This window comes from Saimiri boliviensis, chromosome 11, assembly GCF_048565385.1.
Source record: "Saimiri boliviensis isolate mSaiBol1 chromosome 11, mSaiBol1.pri, whole genome shotgun sequence".
In the NCBI taxonomy this organism is placed as follows: Eukaryota; Metazoa; Chordata; class Mammalia; order Primates; family Cebidae; genus Saimiri; species Saimiri boliviensis.
In genome coordinates, this window is record NC_133459.1 from 49,078,245 (window position 1) to 49,101,899 (window position 23,655).

The 23,655-nt window shown below is 40.3% G+C and overlaps 2 protein-coding genes across 2 annotated transcripts in view; one reads left to right on the top strand and one right to left on the bottom strand.

The window, feature by feature from the left end:
• FAF1 (Fas associated factor 1) overlaps positions 1-23,655 on the bottom strand; it is a 534,743-nt gene that overhangs the window by 253,430 nt on the left and 257,658 nt on the right. The window lies entirely within an intron of this gene.
• Positions 14,595-15,576, top strand: LOC101046680 (large ribosomal subunit protein uL5). Its single transcript, XM_074380798.1, has 3 exons — positions 14,595-14,884; positions 15,120-15,125; positions 15,247-15,576. The coding sequence occupies exons 1-3, from the start codon at positions 14,607-14,609 to the stop codon at positions 15,497-15,499; spliced, it is 537 nt and encodes a 178-aa protein (XP_074236899.1). The 5' UTR covers positions 14,595-14,606; the 3' UTR covers positions 15,500-15,576.

A 23,655-nucleotide genomic window follows, 5' to 3' on the forward strand; every position in this document is an offset into this window, starting at 1 on the left:
AGGGTTTCACCATGTTGACCAGGATGGTCCCGATCTCTCGACCTCATGATCCACCCACCTTGGTCTCCCAAAGTGCTGGGATTACAGGCTTGAGCCACTGCGCCCAGCCTCATTCTCACCTTTCCACTGGGCAAAAAATAAAAATATTGTCTTATCTGTTGTTGGTAAGAATATACTTCTATATATTCTAATATGCCTGCTCACATATTCTAGCTAGGTGAAGAAGTAGATAAAGCTTTTTTGAGGAGCAATGTTGCAATATCAAAATAAAATTAATGTACCTTTCAACATTGCTATTTCATTTCTAAGAACTTATCCTGGAGAAATTCATACAATTCACAAAAATGAGCTCTTATGTTTTAGTTTTTTAGATTTCTGAATTCTTGAGTCATGTATAATGAAAATGACTCATGCACTTCTTGAATAATTTTTTTTTTAATTGTACTTTAGGTTCTGGGGTACATGTGCAGATCATGCAGGATTGTTGCATAGGCACATACATGGCAATGTGGTTTGCTGCCTCCATACCCCCGTCATCTATATCTGGCATTTCTCCCCATGTCATCCCTCTGCAACCTCCCCATCGTCCCTTCCCTAGCCCCCATCAACAGACCCCAGTGTGTGATGCTTCCCTCCCTGTGTCCATGTGTTCTCATTGTTCAACGCTCATCTATGAGTGAGATCTCTTCAGTAATTAAAAAAGTAAACACTGTGATGGAAAGATTGTTCTACTTCTGAATGCCAATCTGACTGAATGAGATAATTTCATTTTAGCTCATATTACTAAGTTTTAAAAATACAAATTGTGAAGAAAATCTGGCCAAATGTGTAAATTACAAAAGGAAAGTACTAATTTGTATGTTTTGAACTTAAGACTGTTTGATATAACCACTTTTCATTCAAAACTAACACTTGACTCTAGGCCCTTTACCTGCTCCAGTCAGCTTTAACCACTCCCGCCCTCCTTGAACTATCCCATAATATAAGATCTAAAAACTGGATACTAATTTCTCCAATCTTTCATAAGTTCAAACAGCATCAGCCTCATAGGCAAGTGTATAGGGACTGGGTAACCAGGCAACTGTACTCTATTGAAATTACAATGTCAGTTTTATTAACTCACGGGTCAGGCCATGTCAAGCATGTATCAAGGGACAAGTTCATTAGCGTCAATGTCAAGCATATACGGAAAGGTAAGTTCATTGACTAGTGTATTATAGAGAATCTGTTATGCTTCTAAGCCTACATATCTCATAAAACTCGCCATTTTTATAAATGGAACACAAGGAAGACAGCAAGAACTGCACAACTCGATAAAGTAAAACTAGTTGCTTTTTAAAAAATAGACTTTTTTGGCCAGGAGTGGTGGCTAACACCTGTAATCCAAGCACTTTGGAGGCCAAGGCGGGCAGATCACCTGAGGTTGGGAGTTCAAGACCAGCCTGACCAACATGGTGAAACCCCGTCTTTTAAATTAAAAAAAAAAAAAAATTTTTTTGGCTGGGCATGGTGGCTCACACCTGTAATCCCAGCACTCTGGGAGGCCGAGGTGGGTGGATAACAAGGTCAGGAGATCAAGACCATCGTGGCCAACATGGTGAAACCCCGTCTCTACTAAAAATAGGAAAATTAGCTGGGCATGGCAGTGCATGCCTGTAATCCCAGCTACTCCAGAGGCTGAGGAAGGAGAATAGCTTGAACCCAGGAGGCGGAGGTTACAGTGAGCTGAGATCATGCCACTGCATTGAATCCTGGTGACAAAGCTAGACTCCATCTCAAAAATAAAATAAAATAAAACAAAACATTTTTCTATGCCAGATCTTTTATCTACCAAACATGACAATTAACACACAGTACATTGTTCTGTAAATGCTACCTGTGGCAACAAAATTACTGATAGAAAGGAAGCCAGTTCCAATTTTTTAAAGCTGTTGTTTCAGGCTTTGAATATCAATTTCAGCTGCTCTGCCTATGGAGTAACCATTCTTTATTCCTTTACTTTAAAAAATAAAAATAAAAAGCACACAAAGAATAGCAATTTCATTAATGCATTCAAGTATTATAGGTCATATGCTTTATACATTAACATACTTCTCAGTCGCCTTGTTAAATAGATGGCATTATTTCTACTTTACAGATGAAAAAGAAAAGACACCTAAGGATTTGCCCAGCAGATGATCCTGCCTCTCTACTCAGACATTTAACAGACAATAAAAAGGTAACAAAGCCAGAACTAAACTATCCTCCTGCCTGGTCCTCGCTGTACCAATAAATGGCACTACCATGAATTCAGTTACTCAAGTCAAATATTTAGGAATCATTTTTCATTCCCTGAATCTCAACATCCACGTTATTAATGATGAATAAAAGTATCACATATATATTTTAAATGTAAAGCACATAGTTGTAAACATAAAATAAAAATGTTGATAACTGCTATTTATTTCCACAGGTATTTGCATGTAACAGACATTCTAAATGCAAATACTAAAACATGAATCACTTCCATAGACGGATTTACTTTCATAGAGTCTGAACCACACATCTCGGCAACTAAGACATCTGATAACAATAATACATAAACTCACAGTATATTCAATTTCTGGTAAATCACTTAAACAGGAATAAGCTCTAGAGGCTGGTAATAGTTTGCCTTGAGTTAAAATCTAGCTAAAATAGGAAAATCACTTTCACTGTAATATAACTAGAACAGATAGCAAATGCTTAAGAAATTACTTTGGTTTCATGTTGAATTAATTATAATTCAGAATTAGGGAATCTAAGAATATTAATTGATGTTTTCCAAATTGTTTTTTTTTTTTTTTTTTTTGAGACGGAGTTTCGCTCTTGTTACCCAGGCTGGAGTGCAATGGCGCGATCTCGGCTCACCGCAACCTCCGCCTCCTGGGTTCAGGCAATTCTCCTGCCTCAGCCTCCTGAGTAGCTGAGATTACAGGCACGTGCCACCATGCCCAGCTAATGTTTTGTATTTTTAGTAGAGACAGGGTTTCACTATGTTGACCAGGATGGTCCCAATCTCTTGACCTCGTGATCCACCTGCCTCGGCCTCCCAAAGTGCTGGGATTACAGGCTTGAGCCACCGCGCCCGGCGATGTTTTCCAAATTGAAGAACATTAATCTCTGATACTGTATAACAAATTGGTAACAGAAATATCAAATTAATGTTTTGTAAAACTAGGGTTTGAGAGTTACTGACAATTAGTTTTCTCACTAAATATTAGAACTTTTTTTTTGGTTTGCTCTCTGCTATGCTTTATTTATATAAGGTACATTTTATAGAAAGAATGCCTTCAAACACAAGTTATAACATGCTCTCATATTACTAAGAAAACACTTAGGGCCAGGTGTGGTGGCTCACTCCTGTAATCCCAACACTTTGGGAGGTGGAGGTGGGTGGATCACCTGAGGTCAGCAGTTCGAGACCAGCCTGACCAACATGGTGAAACCCCTGTCTCTACTAAAAATACAAAATTAGCTGGGTGTGGTGGCACGTGCCTATAATCCCAGCGATTTGGGAGGCTGAGATAGCAGAATCACTTGAATCCAGGAGGCACAGGTTGCAGTGAGCTGAGAGCCATTGCACTCCAGCCTGGACCACAAAAGAAGAAGGGAAGGAAGGGAAGGAAGGGAAGGAAGGGAAGGAAGGAAAGGAAGGAAAGGAAGGAAAGGAAGGGAAGGAAGGGAAGGAGGGAGGCAGGGAGGGAGGGGAAGGAGGGAAAGGTAAGGAAGGAGGGAAGGGAGGGATGGAGGGAGGGAAGGAAAGAAAGGAAGAGGAAGGAAGGAAGGAAGGAAAGAAGGGAGGGAGGGAGGGAGGGGAAGGGAGGGGAGGGGAGGGAAGAAAAGAAGGAAAGGAAGGAAAGGAAAGAAAGAAAGAGAAAACACTTAGAAAATCCATCACAGGTCCAGGCACAGTGGCTCATGCCTGTAATCCCAACACTTTGGGAAGCTGAGGCAGGCGGATCACCTGAGGTCAGGAGTTCGAGACCAGCCTGGCCAACTTGGCGAAACACTGTCTCTACTAAAAATACAAAAATTATTGGGGTGTAGTGGTGGATGCCTGTAATCCCAGCTATTCGGAAGGCTAAGGCAGGAGAATTGCTTGAACCCAGGAAGTGGAGGTTGCAGTGAGCCAAGATCGCACCATTGCACTCCAGCCTAGGAGAACAGTGAAACAACATCTCAAATAAAAAAATTTAAAAAAAAGAAAGAAAAGAAAATCTATCACAGATTCTAAGAACTTCAGAGTCAAAAGTGATCTAAGGGATCATCTGGTCAAAACACCCAATATAATAACCCCCATAACATAGCCTTCTAACAAGTGGTCAGAATTTTGAGAGTTTCTATCTGTTTCCACAATGCTCAGATCAACTTAAACACCTCTGATTGTCTTGTTTGTGGAGTTAGAACACTTAAGCATAATATTTAAGAAAACCAATTAAAAGCAGAGTCAACAGAAATCTATATGGTTACCTGAACAGATCCTTCTACATATATAAACCAACCATATATTATAGATCATAATCACTACAATGAGAATTCTAATTATTAGTATTTTGAGACAGAACCTTGCTCTGTCACCCAGGCTGGAGTGCAGTGGTGTGATCTTGGCTCACTGCAACCTCTGCCATCCAGGTTGAAGTGATGCTCCTCCCTCAGCCTCCTGAGTAGCTGGGATTATAGGAGCACACTACCATGCCAGGCCAATTTTTGTATTTTTAGTAGAGACGGGGTTTCACAATGTTGGCCAGGCTGGTCTCAAACTCCTGACGTCAAGTGATCCGCCTGCCTCAGCCTCCCAAAGTGCTGGGATTACAGGCGTGACCAGAATTCTAATTATTTTTATAAAATGCCTTATTTTCTACCCATTATGTAATTACCTTAACTTTATCAGAAAAATAAAAAACATGTAATTTTCTGTTTAATTTGTCATAAAGTTTGAATGCTTATAAGTCTCTTTAAATGATTCAATAACATTCTCATATACACACACTTCAAAAAATATACTATCACACTCTTTTTTTTTTTTGAGATGGAGTCTCACTCTGTAGCCCAGACTGAAATGCAGTGGAGTGATCTCGGCTCACTGCAACCGCTGCCTCCTGGGCCCTGGTTCAAGCAATTCTCCTGCCTCAGACTCCTGAGTAGCTGGTATTATAGGAACGAGCCACCATGCCCAACTAATTTTTGTATTTTTAGTAGATGTGGGGTTTCACCATGTTGGCCAGGCTGGTCTTGAACTCTAGACCTTGTAATCCACCCACCTTGGCCTCCCAAAGTGCTGGGATTAAAGGCGTGAGCCACCAAGCCCAGCCCATACTATACATTTTTAACCCAACCAGGAATCGTCCATTTTTCTGATCAGCTTCTTTTTTCATTCGTTTGTATTTGAGTTGAAGTCTCACTCTGTTGCCCAGGTTGGAGTACAGTAATGCAATCTTGGGTTACTACAACCCCTGCCTCTCAGGTCAAGCAATTCTCTTGCCTCAGCCTTTCAAGTAGCTAGGATTACAGGCACCTGCCACCGTGCCCAGCTGATTTTTGTATTTTTAGTAGAGACAGTGTTTCACCATGTTGGTCGAGCTGGTCTTGAACTCCTGAATTCAACTGATCTGCCTGCCTCAACTTGCCAAAGTGCTGGGATTATAGGCATGAGTCACTGTGCCCAGCCTAATTAGCTTCTATCACTTAACTTTTCTATCACTTAACTTTTCCACAGAACAGGCATGGTTTTATTAAAATGTCACCACTCCATTACTATTCTTTAGTTTTTACATCTAGAATACATACTGGAGCTGTTATTATTATTATTATTATTATTATTATTAATTTAAGATGAAGTCTTGCTCTGTGGCCCAGGCTGGAGTACAGTGGCACGATCTCGGTTCACTGGGACCTCCATCTCCTGGGTTCAAGTGGTTCTCCTGCCTCAGCCTCTTGAGTAGCTGGGATTACAGGCACACGTGACACCACGCCCAGCTAATTTTTGTATTTTTAGTAGAGGTGAAGTTTCACCATGTTGGTCAGGCTGGTCTTAAACTCCTGACTTCGTGATCCATCTACTTCAGCCTCCCAAAGTGCTAGGATTACAGGCATAAGCCGAAATGCCCAACCTTTTCTTTTGAGACAGAGTCTTGCTCTGTCGCTCAGGCTGGAATGCAATGGCAGGATCTAAGTTCACTGCAACCTCCACTTCCCAGGTTCAAGCGATTCTCCTGTCTCATCCTCCCGAGTAGCTGGATTAAAGGCATGAGCCACCTGGCTGATTTTGTATTTTTAGTAGAGATGGGTTTCTCTACGTTGGCTGGTCTTGAACTCCTGACGTCAGATGTTCTGTCTACCTCAGCCTCCCAGAGTGCTGGGATTACAGGCATGAGCCACCATGCCCGGCCTGAAGGTGTTATAATTCTTAAATATCTTCAATAGCTGTGGTATATCAATTCCATACAGCACAATATTTCTTTCTTTTTCTTTTATTTTTGGAGATAGAGTTTTTGCTCTTGTTGTCCAGGCTGGAGTGCAATGCTGTGATCTCAGTTTACTGCAACCTCCACCTCCCAAGTTCAGGCAATTCTCCTGCCTCAGACTCCTAAGTAGCAGACATGTGCCACCACGTCGAGCTAATTTTTTTTTTTTTTTTTTTTTTTTTTTGGTATTTTTAGTAGAGACTGGGGTTTCATCTTGTTGGCCAGACTAATCTCAACCTCCTGACCTCAGGTAATCCACCCACCTCAGCCTCCCAAAGTACTGAGATTACAGGTGTGAGCCACTGTGCCCAGCCTCTTTTTTTTATTTCCCCCCTTTTTGAGACAGGATCTTGCTCTGTCCCCAGGCTGGAGGGTGGTGGTGCAATATAGGCTCACTGCAACTTCCACCTCCCAGGCCCAAGTGATCTTGCCACCTCAGCCTCCTGGGTAGCCGGTACCACACCACCATGCCTGGCTAATTTTTGCCTTTTTTTTTTTTTTTTTTTTGGTAGAAGCAGGGTCATAAATTCCTGGGCTCAAGTAATCCACCCACCTTGGCCTCCCAAAGTGAAGGGATTACAGGTGTGACCATCACACCTAGCCTCCAGAACAGTATTTCAATGTGTAACTGAGTAGCTGATGCCAAAGGATGTAACTCTAGAGCAGGCATCCCCAAACTACAGCCCACGGCCGCATGTGGCCCCCTGAGGCCATTTATCCGGCCCCCCGCCGCACTTCAGGAAGGGGCACCTCTTTCATTGGTGGTCAATGAGAGAAGCACAGTATGTGGCGGCCCTCCAACGGTCTGAGGGACAGTGAACTGGCCCCCTGTGTAAAAAGTTTGGGGACGCCTGCTCTAGAGATAGAGGGTGCTTGTACCTAGTTAAAACTGTGAGGCCCAGCATGATCCTCACATGTGTTAATCTCAGCACTTTGGGAGGCCAAGGTGGGCCCATCACTTGAGACCAGGAGTTCCCGACAAGCCTGGGAAACATTGGGAGACCCTGTCTCTATTTTAAAAAATCAATTAGCTGTTTGTGGTGGCACACACCTGTAGTCTTACCTACTTGGGAGGCTGAGGTGGGAGAATTGATTGATTAAGCTGGGAAGTTGAGGTTGCAGTGAGCCATGAACTATGAAAGATTTTGCATCTTTCAATAAAACCAACAAATACACATGTCACCTAATGTCACTTTCTGTTTTGATTTTCCAACAAAATACTAAACCTGTTGTTTACAATGATAGCAGAACTCCAAAACAAAAATTATGTTGGTAACTGGTTAGCCTACTTACCTCCTCGGTTACAAAAGTAAATCTGCTATGTATTTAATATTATATAAACTAGTATATCTCAGCCTTTTTGAAAAGAACTTCAGGTACTCTAACTAACAGTAAATATTGTATACAGAACATAAAACCGAGGACTTCAGGGAGAAGCTGCAATTTTTATTCTTCTTTTTTTTTTTTTTGAGACAGAGTCTTGCTCTGTCATTCAGGCTAGAGTGTAGTGGCACGATCTCGGCTCACTGCAACCTCTGCCTCTCTGGTTCAAGTGATTCCCCTGCCTCAGCCTCCCGAGTAACTGGGATTACAGGCATGTGGCACCATGCCTGGCTAATTTTCTGTATTTTTAATAGAGATGGGGTTTCACCATCTTGGCCAGAGTGGTCTTGAACTCTCCAACTCGTGATCCACTGCCTCAGCCTCCCAAAGTGCTGGGATTACAGGCGTGAGCCATGGCACCCATCCAGCTATTTTTATTCTTTTAGTATTTAATGTTAAGATCTGAATATCGTGCTTATCTTATTCAAAATTTAACAAGAAATTAAAAACAGTTTCAGGTATAGACGACAGTAGATGTTACATATGATGGTTAGAAAGACACTATTTTAAAAGAAAACATATATACATCATGGTTATGGAGGTTGTTTTAGAGAAAATACAAAATCCAAATGACTCTTAACATTATACCTAGACCAAGTGTAATGGCTCATGCCTGAAATCCCAGCACTTTTGGAGGTTGAAGTCGGTGGATCACTTGAGGACAGGAGTTCGAGACCAGACTGGCCAACATGGTGAAACACCATCTCTACTAAAAATACAAAAATTAGCTGGTGTGGTGGCATGCGCCTGTCCTCCCAGCTACTCTGGAGTTGAGGTGGGAGAATCGCTTGAAGCCAGGAGGCAGAGGTTGCAGTGAACCAAGACTACGCCACTGCACTCCAGTCTGGGTGACAGAGTGAGACCCTATCTCATAAAAAAAAAAAAAAAGCCTCAATTTCAATTTTATATAAATGTTACTTTTGGTAAAAACTGACAGGAACCTTAATAGGAAATACAAGCAATTTTAATACAGTAATTTTTTAAAGTAATATTTTAAGGCCTCAAGACATTGTATTTTCATTTGTTGGTATTTATACCATCTATAACTAGGAAAAATTAATCAGTTAGCTCTTATAATGTGAAAGGAAATCTTCGAGGTAATTTGAGATGGTTCACACTATTGGTTTCCAACTTGGAAATTGAAAGGTGAGTTAGTTAAGCAATAGATGCCAAAAACTTAGTAGGCAGCAAAGTCATAGCAGGAGTAGCTTAACAAGGTGATAATAGACAGAAATGCCATCCCTACTGCGCTATTGAAACATGTGTGTTTAATAGCCTTGATTTCCAATAGACTTTTTTTTTTTTTTTTGGTTCAAACTCTGAAGCAGAAAGAAGCTACAGCCTATGACAACAGGCCCCTTTAAAACTCAGTCTCAAAAAATTCACTTGATTCTGAAATTTGGTCTCTGCCAGCAGGGGTCAGGCAATAGAGGAATAAAGCAGCTGATATACTCAATCACTTATTTATTCATTACTTCAGCAAAGAATGTTCCTATCACAGTCAAGGCATTCAGGCAGAGATGAATCTGAAGGAGCTCATACTCTAGTGGGGGTCAGAGACATACAACAAATGATGTACTGGTAAATGGGTCTCCCAAAACAAAAAACAGTGTTTTGAAGAGTTTGCCAATTTCCATGAGATAAATAATCCCACTGAAGCAATTTCAAAGTACCAACACTTTGTCAGATTGATGAAATTACTGAATATTTAACAATCAGCTTTCTTGCACTAATAGGAGTGAGCTCCAGCATTCAACTAATAACTTCAATGGAATGTTTCCAAGTTAACACCAATACATGCTACAATATAGATACAATAGAAAGTGCTAAAGGCTGGGCTCGGTGGCTCACACCTGTAATCCTAACACTTTGGGAGGCCAAAGCGTGGAGATCACGAGGTCAAGAGATCGAGACCAACCTGACCAACATGGTGAAACCCAATCTCTACTAAAATACAAAAATTAGCTGGGTGGGGTGGCACGTGCCTGTAGTCCCAGCTACTTGGGAGGCTGAGGCAAGAGCACAGCTTGAACCCCGGAGGCAGAGGTTGCAGTGAGCCAAGATCGAGCCACTGAACTCCAGCCTCGTGACAAAGCGAGACTTTGTCTCAAAAAAAAAAAAAAAAAAAAAAAGTGCTATAAGTTAAATTGGTTTACAGAAATTCGGTTAATTTCAACAAATATTTTTTGTTCTTTGGCTATTCTTAAAATATTCTGTTCTTTTCTATAGAGAACATAAACATCAGTAAGATATAGTCACCCCGCCACAAAGAGTATATAGGCTATAAGACAGACGAAGCCAATTACATGAATGTAGTATGAGGCACAATATCACTGTGTGGTATTTGAAGGCTAACTCAGGAAATAAGGAGAGGCTGTGTTCACATACGACACAGAATTATAAAAGGTTTCCTGAAGGATGTATCAGCTGAATGTAGTCTTCTTGAAACATATACAGATCGTTAAATGGCATGAGGAGAAGGGTTAAGTTAAGGGAGCCACTACATGAGCAAGGAATCACATCCTTTTAAAAAATACATGTGTTCAGAGGCAGGTAAGTAAATATCAGTAAAATCTGAGGTACATAGAAAGACGAATAACTTCTATAAAAAAATATTCCAGAGTTAATAAAGCTGTATTCACTTACACTGTCTCTCTCTTTTTTTTTTTTTTTTGGAGACCAAGTCTTGCTCTGTCAGCCAGGCTGGAGTGCAGTGGCACCATCTTGGCTCACAGCAACTTCCATCTTCTGGGCTCAAGCAATTCTCCTCTCTCAGCCTCCTGAGTAGCTGGGATTACAGGTGTGTGCTACCATGCCCAGCTAATTTTTGTATTTTTAGTAGAGACGGGGTTTCACCACTTTGGCCAGGCTGGTCTGGAACTCCTGACCTCAGGTAATCTGCCTGCCTGTAAGTGCTGGGATCAAAAATGTGAGCCATCATGCCCAGCCCATTGCCTCACTTTCATTCTGACAAACAATTCTGTCAGGGAAGTAATACTACTGTTACGCTAATTTTACAGATAAGGAAAGAGCCCATGTAGTGAGATAGAAGGAGGGTGAGATAAACTACTGCTATGCTATGGCATATGGTATAGTATAATGGATGAAAGATTAAGGAAATGAAATCACAGAAAGCACTACAAATCATAAAATGGGGAAAAGCAATGACCTTATTGTGAACTCTTTTTTTTTTTTTTTTTTTTGAGACGGAGTTTCGCTCTCATTACCCAGGCTGGAGTGCAATGGCGCAATCTCGGCTCACCGCAACCTCCGCCTCCTGGGTTCAGGCATTTCTCCTGCCTCAGTCTCCTGAGTAGCTAGGATTACAGGCACGCACCACCATGCCCAGCTAATTTTTTTGTATTTGTAGTAGAGACGGGGTTTCACCATGTTGACCAGGATGGTCTCGATCTCTTGACCTCGTGATCCACACACCTCGGCCTCCCAAAGTGCTGGGATTACAGGCTTGAGCCACCGCACCCGGTCTATTGGGAACTCTTAAGTACACTTACCTATCTTCTGCATCAGTACCTCTGTTTATACAGCAGGAAGAGTTGACCATTAAATCCTGTATTAGCACCCTCACCAAGACCTTTGTGCTGCACAGCTTCAGGAGATGCCATTTTCAACTTGTTCGCTATATGTGTACAAGTGTACAAATATTGACACTAGTTAGATGCTTTAAGAATCAAATTAACTAAGGTTGGGGAAAGGAGTTGAAAAGTATAAAACATTAACTCAACATGAAGCTTCCTTCTGTTTCCCCTCAATGAAGTTGGCATGAACTTTCAAGGTCAGCAACTAGAGTATCACCGACTAGCACATTTTCCCCAGAAATACACTCAAATTACTATGAAGTAAAAATTATTCTCCTTCCTAATGGATCTCAACTAGAAATATAGATGATATATGATGATTTCCCCATAGAGAGTATGTTTTCAAACAGGCTAATTAATATGTTTATTCCCTAAAGTATTCATTCCCTACTCAAATACACTTCCACTACATTATAGCAACAGAAAAATACTGATGGAAAGCACTATGCAAGGTTAGTCACAGAAACTTTGTATGATAATGTAAACAGTACCCACTGTTTGAGTAATGTAAATAGGCCATGTTATCACCTAGAAAAGTTGGTATTCACCAACTTGAAATGTTATTCTAGCAGTGCAATATAACTGCCAGCTAATAGTTGGAAAAAGAGTAGAAGTATGTCCCCTTTAAAACAATGTTAACAGAAACACATATAAACTATGGTTTACATAAAACTCTCCAATGCTTAATACCAAACTCAAGAAAACTGCCTCCAACATTACGAAGTCTATTTTTTCTTGGTTTAACTTCAATAGTGAGAAAAAATACCTCGGCAATACCTCACAAAGAGTTCTTTAAACTCTTGGCAAACACTGGTATATTTAAACTTGTTTTTTTTTCTTTTCTTTTTTTTTTTTTGAGACAGAGTCGTGCTCTGTCGCCAGGCTGGAGTGCAGTGGCGCAATCTCAGCTCATTGCAACCTCTGCCTCCTGGGTTCAAGCGATTCTTCCACCTCAACCTCCCGAGTAGCTGGGACCACAGGTGTGTGCCACCATGCCCAGCTAATTTTGGCATTTTTAGCCTCTAGAGATGAGGTTTTGCCACGTTATCCAGGCTGGACTCAAACTCCTGACCTCAGCTGATCCACACACCCCGGCCTCCCAAAGTGCTGAGATTACAGGCATGAGCCATTGCTTCCAGCCTGAAACTTGGTATTTTTATATTTTATCGAGGTGGGACAATTTCCAATTCTCAAGTTTCCCTTTTTGGAATAATTTTTTATTTTGTACGTGTAGCTCTCCTTTTAAGCTCTCAGTTCTCAATCTCATATTTAATTTCCTTTTTATTTTTCAATGTACAACTCAGTGGTTTTCAGTCTATTCACAAAGTCATACAACCACCTTCACTAATTCCATAACATTTTATTACTCAAAAAACAAACAAAAACAAAACAAAAACCTAAAAAATGGGCAAAGGATTTGCATAGACATTTCTCCAAAGAAGATATATAAATGGTCAATAAACACATGAAATGATGCTCAAAATGGGCTGGGTGCAGTGGCTCATGCCTGTACTCCCAGCACTTTGGGAGGCCAAGGTGGGTGGATCACCTGAAGTCAGGAGTTAGAGACCAGCCTGGCCAAAAGAGTGAAACCCCAGGTCTATTAAACATACAAAAATTAGCCAGGCATGGTTCCTGCGCCTATAATCCCTGCTACTTGGGAGGCTGAGGCGGGAGAACTGCTTCAACCCAGAAGGGAGAGAGGTTGCAGTGAGCCGAGATTGTGCCACTGCATTCCAGCCTGGGCAACAGAGTAAGATTTCATCTCCAAAAAAAAAAAAAAAAAAAGCCGGGCGCGGTGGCTCAAGCCTGTAATCCCAGCACTTTGGGAGGCCGAGGCGGGTGGATCACGAGGTCAAGAGATCGAGACCATCCTGGTCAACATGGTGAAACCCCGTCTCTACTAAAAATACAAAAAATTAGCTGGGCACGGTGGTGTGTGCCTGTAATCCCAGCTACTCAGGAGGCTGAGGCAGGAGAATTGCCTGAACCCAGGAGGCGGAGGTTGCGGTGAGCCGAGATTGCGCCATTGCACTCCAGCCTGGGTAACAAGAGCGAAACTCCGTCTCAAAAAAAAAAAAAAAAAAGGAATGATGTTCAAAATCTAGCCATTAGGAAAATGCAAACCAGAATCACAATGATACTAGTTTACCTCCACTAGAATGGCTATTCTTAAAGGAAAAAAAAAAAAAAGAACATGACAAGTATTAGTTAGTACGCGGAGAAATGGAAACCCTTATGCACTGCTGGAAGAAATATAAAATGGTATAGTCACTGTGGAAATCTGTTCCTCAAAAACATAAACACAGAATTAACATATGAGTCAGCAAATTCATTTCTTGAGTATAGACAGAACTGAAAGCAGGACCTCGAAAATGTATCTGTACAACTCATGTTTATAGCAGCATTATTCACAATACCCAAAAGGTGAAAACAACCCAACAGTCTATCAGTGTGTGAATGGACAAACAAAATGTGGTACTTACATATGATGGAATATTCAGCCTTTAAAAAAAATAAAAGTCTACCACATGCTACGACATGAATGAACCTTGAAAACAGTAAGCTAAGTGAAATAAGCCAGATACAAAAGGCCACATACTGTATTATTTCACTTTATGAGGCACCTAGGGTAGTCAAACTAAGAATTTGACAGAAAGTAGAGGGGTGGTTGGCTAGGAGCTAGAGGCAAAGAGTAATAGGGACTAGTTATTGTTTAATGGGTACAGAGTTTTGATTTGTAAAGACAAAAAAGGTTTTGAAAATGGGGTAAAGTGATGATTGCACAAGAATGTGAATGTCACTTGATGTCACTGAACTTTACCTATAAAATTGGCTAAAATGCTAAATTTTATGTTATACATATTTTACTACAATTAGAAAAACACAGAAAAATCATATATATGGTAAAGTTACCATCTGACACAGTAATTCTACTCCTAGATATATAACAAGATAATTGAAAATATATGTCCAAACAAAAACATGTACATGAATGTTCACAGCAGCATTATTCATAATAGCTAAGAGGTGGAAGTAACCCAAGTGTCCATTAATAAATGAACAAAAATGTGGTATATCCATACAGTGGAATATTGTTCAGTCTTAAAAAAGGAATAAAATGCTCTTCCTGTTCTCCATCATGGCGCAGGATCAAGGTGAAAAAGAGAACCCCATGCGGGAACTTCGCATCCGCAAGCTCTGTCTCAACATCTGTGTTGGGGAGAGTGGAGACAGACTGACCCGAGCTGCCAAGGTGTTGGAGCAGCTCACAGGGCAGACCCCTGTGTTTTCCAAAGCTAGATACACTGTCAGATCCTTTGGCATCCGGAGAAATGAAAAGATTGCTGTCCACTGCACAGTTCGAGGGGCCAAGGCAGAAGAAATCTTGGAGAAGGGCTTAAAGGTGCGGGAGTATGAGTTAAGAAAAAACAACTTGGCCGGGCGCGGTGGCTCAAGCCTGTAATCCCAGCACTTTGGGAGGCCGAGGCGGGTGGATCACGAGGTCGAGAGATCGAGACCATCCTGGTCAACAAGGTGAAACCCCGTCTCTACTAAAAATACAAAAAGTTAGCTGGGCATGGTGGTGTGTGCCTGTAATCCCAGCTACTCAGGAGGCTGAGGCAGGAGAATTGCCTGAGCCCAGGAGGCGGAGGTTGCGGTGAGCCGAGATCGCGCCATTGCACTCCAGCCTGGGTAACAAGAGCGAAACTCCATCTCAAAAAAAAAAAAAAAAAAAAAAAAAAAAAAAAAAAAAAAAAAAAAAAAAAAAAAGAAAAAAGAAAAAACAACTTCTCCAATACTGGAAACTTTGGTTTTGGGATTCAGGAACACATCGATCTTGGTATCAAATATGACCCAAGCATTGGTATATACGGCCTGGACTTCTATGTGGTGCTGGGTAGGCCAGGTTTCAGCATCGCAGACAAGAAGCACAGGACAGGCTGCATTGGGGCCAAACACAGAATCAGCAAAGAGGAGGCCATGCGCTGGTTCCAGCAGAAGTATGATGGGATCATCCTTCCTGGCAAATAAATTCCCGTTTCTATCCAAAGGCCAATCAATAAAAAGTTTTCAGTGGAAAAAAAAAAAAAAAAAAAAAAGGAATAAAATACAGATTGTATGTGGCAACAGAGACAAACCCTAAAAACATGCCTTTCTATTTTCTGTTACTTCATTTTAGAATTCTGAAAATTAGCTTATGTAGGGAGAGGTAAGATATAAAATACAAATTTGTACCCATGAAACATGAAGATTTAAACAGATTCTCCACATTTATTAAACATTCTACAGTACAAATGGAAAGATCATTGTGTTGTGTTTAAATTACATTATATATCTTATATAAAACTGTTGCACACTGGCCAGGCACAGTGACACATGCCTGTAATCCCAGCACTTTGGGAGGCTGAGTCAGGCAATCACGAGGTTAGGAGTTCAAGACTAGCCTGGCCAATGTGGTGAAACCAAGTCTCTGTTAAAAACATAAAAACTAGCTGGATGTGGTGGTGCATGTTTGTAATCCCAGCTACTAAGGAGTCTGGGCAGGAGAATTGCTTGAACTGGGGAGGCAGAGGTTGCAGTGAGCTTGACCCCGGGAAGCAAAGGTTGCATAGCCACTGCACTCCAGACTGGGTGACAGAGCAAGACTATCTCAAAAACAAACAAACAAAAAAACTGCTGCATTCAAAGAAAATAATTATTTGAAGAATTTTAAAATGCATTGTGCTGCATAACTTGTGATTATTAATGAAATGTCAAAACAAAAGTAACAAAACCTCAAAGACAATAGCAGTCATTATCTATTTTCCTTTCCCTCCAGCCAGGTGCCCCATACATTTGTGAATTCTGGGTTTTTTTTTGTTTTGTTTTGCAATCTTGGCTCACTGCAACCTCCCCTCTGTCCCCAGTTCAAGCCATTCTCCTGCCTCAGCCTCCAGAGTACCTGGGATTACAGGAGCCTGCCATCACGTCTGGCTATTTTTTTGTATTTTTAGTAGAGATGGGGTTTCAACACGTTGGCCAGACTGGTCTCAAACTTCTGACCTAGTGATTCATCCGCCTCAGCATCCGAAAGCGCTGGGATTACAGGCGTGAGCCACTGCACTCAGCTACTCAGGGCATGTAAACGTAATTATATAATATGTGGCTTTTTGTGTTGAATTTCTTTCATTTAGCTTTTTTTTTTTTTCTTCAGATAGAGTTTTGCTCTTGTTGGCCAGGCTGGAGTGCAACGGTGCAATCTTGGCTCACCGCAACCTCTGCCTCCTGCCTCAGCCTGCTGAGTAGCTAGGATTACAAGGATGGGCCACCACGCCTGGCTATTTTTGTATTTTTAGTAGAGATGGGGTTTCTCCATGTTGTTCAGGCTGGTCTTGAACTCCCGACCTCAGGTGATCCACCCATCTCGGCCACCCAAAGTGCTGGGATTACAGGCGTGAGCCACCGTGCCTGGCCTCATTTAGCATGTTTTTAAGGTTCACTGATGTTGTCATATGTGTCCATATTTCATTCCATTTTTGTGACTGAAAATATTCCATTGTATGAATATACCACATTTTGTTTATTCATTCATCCATTAATGGACTTCTACACTTTGGCTATTATGAACCATCTACTATAAACATTCACCATACACATTTTTGTATGGACGTATGTTTTCAATTCTTGTTATATATCTAGAATTGCTGAGTCAGATAGTAACTATGTTTTTAACATTTTGAGGAACTATCAAACTTTTTTCCACAGCTACTGCATCATGTCATAATTCCACCAGCAATGTGTAATATCTTTCATTTCTCAACATCCTTGCAATACAACACTTGTCACTGTCACCTTTTTTTTTTTTTTTTTTTCAAGACACAGTTTCACTCTGTCAGCCAGGCTGGAGTGCAGTGGCATGAGGTCAGCTCACTGCAGCCTCTCCCTGCTGGGTTCAAATGATTCTCATGCCTTAGTCTCCCCAGTAACAGAGATTACAGGCACCCACCACCACATCCAGTTAATGTTTGTGTTAGTAGAGATGGGGTTTCGCCATGTTGCCCAGGCTGGTCTTGAACTGCTGACCTCAAGTGATCCACTGGCCTCAACCTCCTGAGTAGCTGGGATTACAAGGATGGGCCACCATGCCTGGCTATTTTTGTATTTTTAGTAGAGACTGGAATTATAGGCGTGAGCCACCACATACAGCCCACCTTTTACAATTCTAGTCATCCTAGTGGTGTAAAGGGGTAGTTCATTGTGCTTTTTCCTTTGTTTTAATTGACAAATAATAACTTTATATATTTAAGGGGTATAAAATTATGTTTTGATATATATTTACATTGTGAAATTATTAAATCAAGTTAATTAACATATTCAGAAAGCTGGGAGTGGAGGCTGACACCTGTAATCCCAGCACTTTGGGAGGCCCAGGGAGTCAGATCACTTGAGCCCAAGGAGTTTCAGACCAGCCTGGGCAACAAGGTGAAACCTCATCACTACAAAAAATACAAAAATTAGCTGGGCATTGTGGCAAGTGCCTGTAGTCCCATCTTCTCAGTGGCTGAGGTGGGAGGATTGATTAAACCCAGGAGTTTGAGCCTGCAGTAAGCAGTGACTGTGCCACTGCACTCTAGCCTAGGTAACAAAATAAAACAATAATCCCCACATATCCAGCACTTGAAGTATTTATTGTTTTTTTTTTGTGGTGAGAACATTTAAATTCTAATTTTTAAGCAATTTTGAAAAATATAACACATTATTAAAAATAGCCTGCTGTACAAAAGATCATTAAAATTTATTATTCCTGTCAAACTGAAACTCTGTACCCTTCGACCAATATCTCCTCTTTCCTCATTCCTACCCCTCTATGCCCTACCAGCATCCTCTGGTAATCACCATTCTCCTCTCTACTTCTATAAATTTAACTTTTCTAGAATCCATAAATATAGGAGATCATGTTTACTCAGCATACTGTCTTCCAGATCTGCTCATGCTGTTGCCAACGACAGAATTTTCTTCTGTTTAGAGGCTGAATAATATTCTGTTGTCTACATTAATATATACCACATGATCTCTGCTTCTGATAATCAACATTCTCATCTCTACTTCTATGAGTTTGACTTTTCTAGAATCCATATATAAAGGAGATCATGTTTATTCACTTAGCATACTGTCTTCCAGGTCTGCCCATTTGGGGAAAATGACAAAATTTTCTTCTTTTTAAAGACTGAATAGTATTCTATTGTATATATTAATATATACCGCATGATTTCTATCCATTTATTCACTGATGAACATTTAGAGTGCTTCCATATTTTGCTTTTATTGTGAAAAATGCTTCAGTGAATACTGGAATGTAGATATCTCTTTGACACACTGATTTAAATTTCTTTGGCTTTTTTATTTGCATTTCCCTAATGACTAAAGATGTTGGGCAACTTTTCATTTGTTCATTGGCTGTTTGCATATCTTCTCTTGAGAAAAGCGTATTCAAATCCTTTGTCAATTTTCAATTAGATTATTTGTCTTTTTATTGTTGAGTTATAAGAGTTCTTTATATATCCTAGATATGTTTCTTATCAATATATAATTTGGAAATATTTTCTTCTATTCTGTAAATTGTCATTTCATTTTACTGATGATGCCCTTTGAGGCACTAAAGTTTTTAATTTTGATGAAGTTCAATTAACCTGTTGTTCCTTGTTTGTGGTTTTGGTGTCCTATCTGAGAAACCACTACCTAACCCAACAACCACAAAAAATTTTTCATGTGTTTTTCTATGAGGTTTATAGTTTTAAGTCTTAGATTTGGATCTGTGATCCAATTTGAGTTAATTTTTCTTTCTGTATGGTGTGAGGGAACAGTCCAATTTCATTCTTTTGCATGCAGATATCCAGTTGTTCCAGCATCACATGTTGAATTTTCTTGGTAATCTTGCTACAAATTAATTGACCATAAATGTAAGGGTTTCGTTCTAGGTTCTCAATTCTAGTGCACTGATCCATCTGTCTGTGTGCTTATGCTGGTTCCATAGTCTTCTTTTTTTTTTTTGAGATGGAGTCTCGCTCTGCCACCCAGGCTGGAGTGCAATGGCACGCTGGGCTCACTGCAACCTCTGCCTCCCAGGTTCAAGCAATTCTCCTGCCTCAGCCTCCCAAGTAGCGGGGATTACAGGTGTGCATCACCATGCCTGGCTAATTTTTGTATTTTTAAGTAGAGACTGGGTTTCACCATGTTGGTCAGGCTGGTCTCGAACCCTTGACCTTGTGATCCTCCCGCCTCAGCCTCTCAAAGTGCTGGGATACAGGTGTGAGCCACCGCACCCAGCTTTTTTTTTTTTTTTTTTTTGGAGACAAAGTCTTGCTCTATCACCAAAGCTGGAGTGCAGTGTGCGATCTCAGCTCACTGCAACCTCTGCCTCCTGGGTTCAAGTGATTCTCTGCCTCAGCCTCCTGAGTAGCTGGGATTACAAGCCCCTGCCACCACACCTGGCTAATGGTTTCACACTTTTTTTTTTTTTAAGATGGGGTTTTACCATGATGGCCAGGCTGGTCTTGAACTCCTAACCTCAGGTGATTCACCCACCTCAGCCTCCCAAAGTGCTAGGATTACAGGCGTGAGCCACCGTGCCTGGTCCGGTTTCACAGTCTTAATGTCCATGTGGAATTTTAATTCACTTATCACTTACCAAGTTAATGACATCAAATTAGCACCATTTACATTTATTGTCTCTCAGTATTATAAAATCTTATATATTAGAAAGCCTTGTTATGTAAATATAACTTACTTTTACAGTCTTATTGTAGCATATGCATATAAGGTAAAAGTCTACTTTAAGATAAAAAATAAAATTCCTCATTATTCATGAAAAAAATTGATTTATAGAAATTCAAACACCATGGCAACAAAAAACTCTATTTTGACCCTGAACCCTTTAAGTAACACCTTAAGGGTTAAAAGTTTACTTATATTTCAGAGCAACATATTTACCCATTTATATATATAGTCACTGCCTATAGACCAGCATATGCTCTGTCTTTCTCTCTCGCTTTCTCACACACACACACACCTATACAAATGGTTCACTTGAAGCACGTGAGATTTCTTTTTTCTTTCTTTCTTTTTTTTTTTTTTTTTTTTTTTTTTGATACAGAGTCTCGCTCTGTTGCCCAGGCTAGACTGCAGTGGCGTGATCTCGGCTCACTGCAACCTCCGCCTTGCAGGCTCAAGCAATTCTCCTGCCTCAGCCTCCCGAGTAGCTGGGACTAAAGGTGCATGCCATCATGCCTGGCTATTTTTTTGTATATTTAGTAGAGATGGGGTTTCACCATGTTAGCCAGGAGGGTCTCCATCTCCTTACCTTGTGATCCACCCACCTTGGCCTCCCAAAGTGCTGGGATTACAAGCATGAGTCACTGCACCTGGCCAAAGCACATGAGATTTCTAAATTCTCACATAATCACCAAATTTTAGAACCAATATTTGAAGAGACAATTATTAACAGAAATCAAGACTCTTAAGGTATTTACTATATTTCTGATATTTCAAATTTCAATCAAAGTAATCTATAGGTATGTATGTCGTTATAAAAAAAAACTGACCAGCAAAAAAACAGCAGCCTTTAAAAATGCCTTATTAAGATTTCCTTGTTTAAGATATGAAGAATAAGGGAAACATCTCCCAATTCGACAGCAATGAACTGATATTTAAATGATACGCTTTTCTTATTATGATGATGATGATTATAGGGCATTATAAACATACATCTTAGGCAAAATTATTTTACATTTTCATTAGGCAAAGGAAGGCATGTAAATATAATGTACCTTTGATAACAGAACACCAAAATGACTAGAAACAAATGCTAACAGCATATTTTGAATTTCATATACATAACCTATAACTCCAATATTTGCTTTTGAAATTGAGTTTTCATTAAAAAAATAAGGAATCTTACTAATTATCTCACTTATAATTAATTTTATTTAAATGTGATTTTCATTATAAGTTTTTCTTCATAGTAACGATTATGGGTCTCTTCTATAATACTACAGTCAGGAAAAAAGAAAACCTACAAAGGTCTCCAAACCAAAACTTTAAGAAGTATTTGCTATAGTAACAACTATAATGTGATAACAATATACCTACAAAAAATTATGGCATGTAGGCCAGGCATGGTGGCTCATGCCTATAATACCAGCACCTTGGGAGGCTGAAGTGGGCAGGATCACCTGTGGTCAGGAGTTACTAGACTGGTCACCGTGGTGAAACCCTGTCTCTACTAAAAAATACAGAAAAAAATTAGCCAGGTATGGTGGCAGGTGCCTGCAGACCCACTACTTAGGAGGCTGAGGTGGAGAACTGCTTGAACACAGAAGGCAGAGGTTGCAGTGAGCCCAAATTGCACCACTGCACTCCAGCCTGGGCAACAGAGCAAGACTGTCTCAAATTAAAAAAAAAAAAATTATGGCATCTATTAAATTGATAGATTTTAACTGGCAGCAAAATAGAAGGAAAGAGGCTAAGAAAGTCAGTGTGTAAAACAAAATTGTTTATTCATCTGAATAAAGCCATAGTTAGACATAGATTTTTTTTTTTTTTTTTTTTTTTTTGAGACGGAGTTTCGCTCTTGTTACCCAAGCTGGAGTGCAATGGCACGATCTCGGCTCACCGCAACCTCCGCCTCTTGGGTTAAGGCAATTCTGCTGCCTCAGCCTCCTGAGTAGCTGGGATTACAGGCACGTGCCACCATGCCCAGCTGATTTTTTTTTTGTATTTTTAGTAGAGACGGGGTTTCACCATGTTGACCAGGATGGTCTCGATCTCTCGACCTCGTGATCCACCCGCCTCGGCCTCCCAAAGTGCTGGGATTACAGGCTTGAGCCACCGTGCCCGGCTAGACATAGATTTTTAACTTTCGTAAATATTTTCAAGATAGTGTCTAATGATGCCACCTTGGATAGACATCCACTGTACTAACATCTAAAACAGGCTTATTTCTAGCAGAGAACAAAAGGGGAATTATACAAATGAATACAAATTAATGCTCTGCAAATGCGACAGTTAACTATACATTCAAGAGGTCCTGCAGGTACATAAAAATTCTAGAGTTGCTTATCTTTAAAATATAAAATGGAGGATCCATCTCTTTTACAGTATATGTGATTTCTCTCTATGGAACAAAGTTCTTTTTTTTTTTTTTGAGACAGAGTCTCACTCTTGTCACCCAGGCTGGAATGCAGTGGCACAATCTCGGCTCACTGCAACCTCTGCCTCCTGAGTTCAAGTGATTCTACTGCCTCAGCCTTGAGTAGCTGGGATTACAGGTGCCTGCCACCACGCCCGGCTAATTTTAGTACTTTTAGTAGAGATGGAGTTTCACCATGTTGGCCAGGCTGCTTTTGAACTCTTGATCTCAGGTCATCCACCCGCCTTGGCCTCCCAAAGTGTTGGGATTACAGGCGTGAGCCACTGCACCTGGCCCTTTTATTTATTTATTTTTTTTAACTACTTGCTATTAAATGGCTAGGCAAGGGAAATTCTACCAATATTATTTAAGATTCTCCATATAGACAACTTGAAAACAATTCAAATTATATAAGCCAAATAGGAAATCATGGCACTTTGATTTCTAACAACGGAAGAGGTATTACATGTGTAAGATAGAGTCTTATTTTGAACATTGCCTAGCTCTTTTATTCCATAGTGTAATCCTGGATTTCCTCTGGAGTATATCTTATGCTCCTCTCTCAAGATACATTAAAAAATAAGGTTTACACTTTTCCAAGCAAAGGTATATAGCCTCCCAGAAACAAACCTAATTTTCCTTTATACAGTCTTTCCTTGTTTTGGAGGAAGAAAATGTTCTCTTGGGTGCCTACAGTCATTTCAAAGGCTTTAATAGGAGGTTACTCTCCCAGCTTCTTCTGGAATTAGTCAAATCACATTTATTTCTTCACTGGATTCTTGTTAATCAACCCCAACAAACATTTGACTTTGACTGTTATTTCTCAATTATTTAAACTTTGCAGGCATTTGACTTTTGTAGCATCAAGTTTCTAGGAAATTACAGTCATAATCAATGTGTGGAATAGCTGTAGCAAAAGATTCCTTCCTTGCCTTCATCTAAATGGATACCATATGTCTCTGGATACTGAGAACTAAAACTGTACTGGCATTTTTAAAAATTCTATTTTGAACTCTTAAGT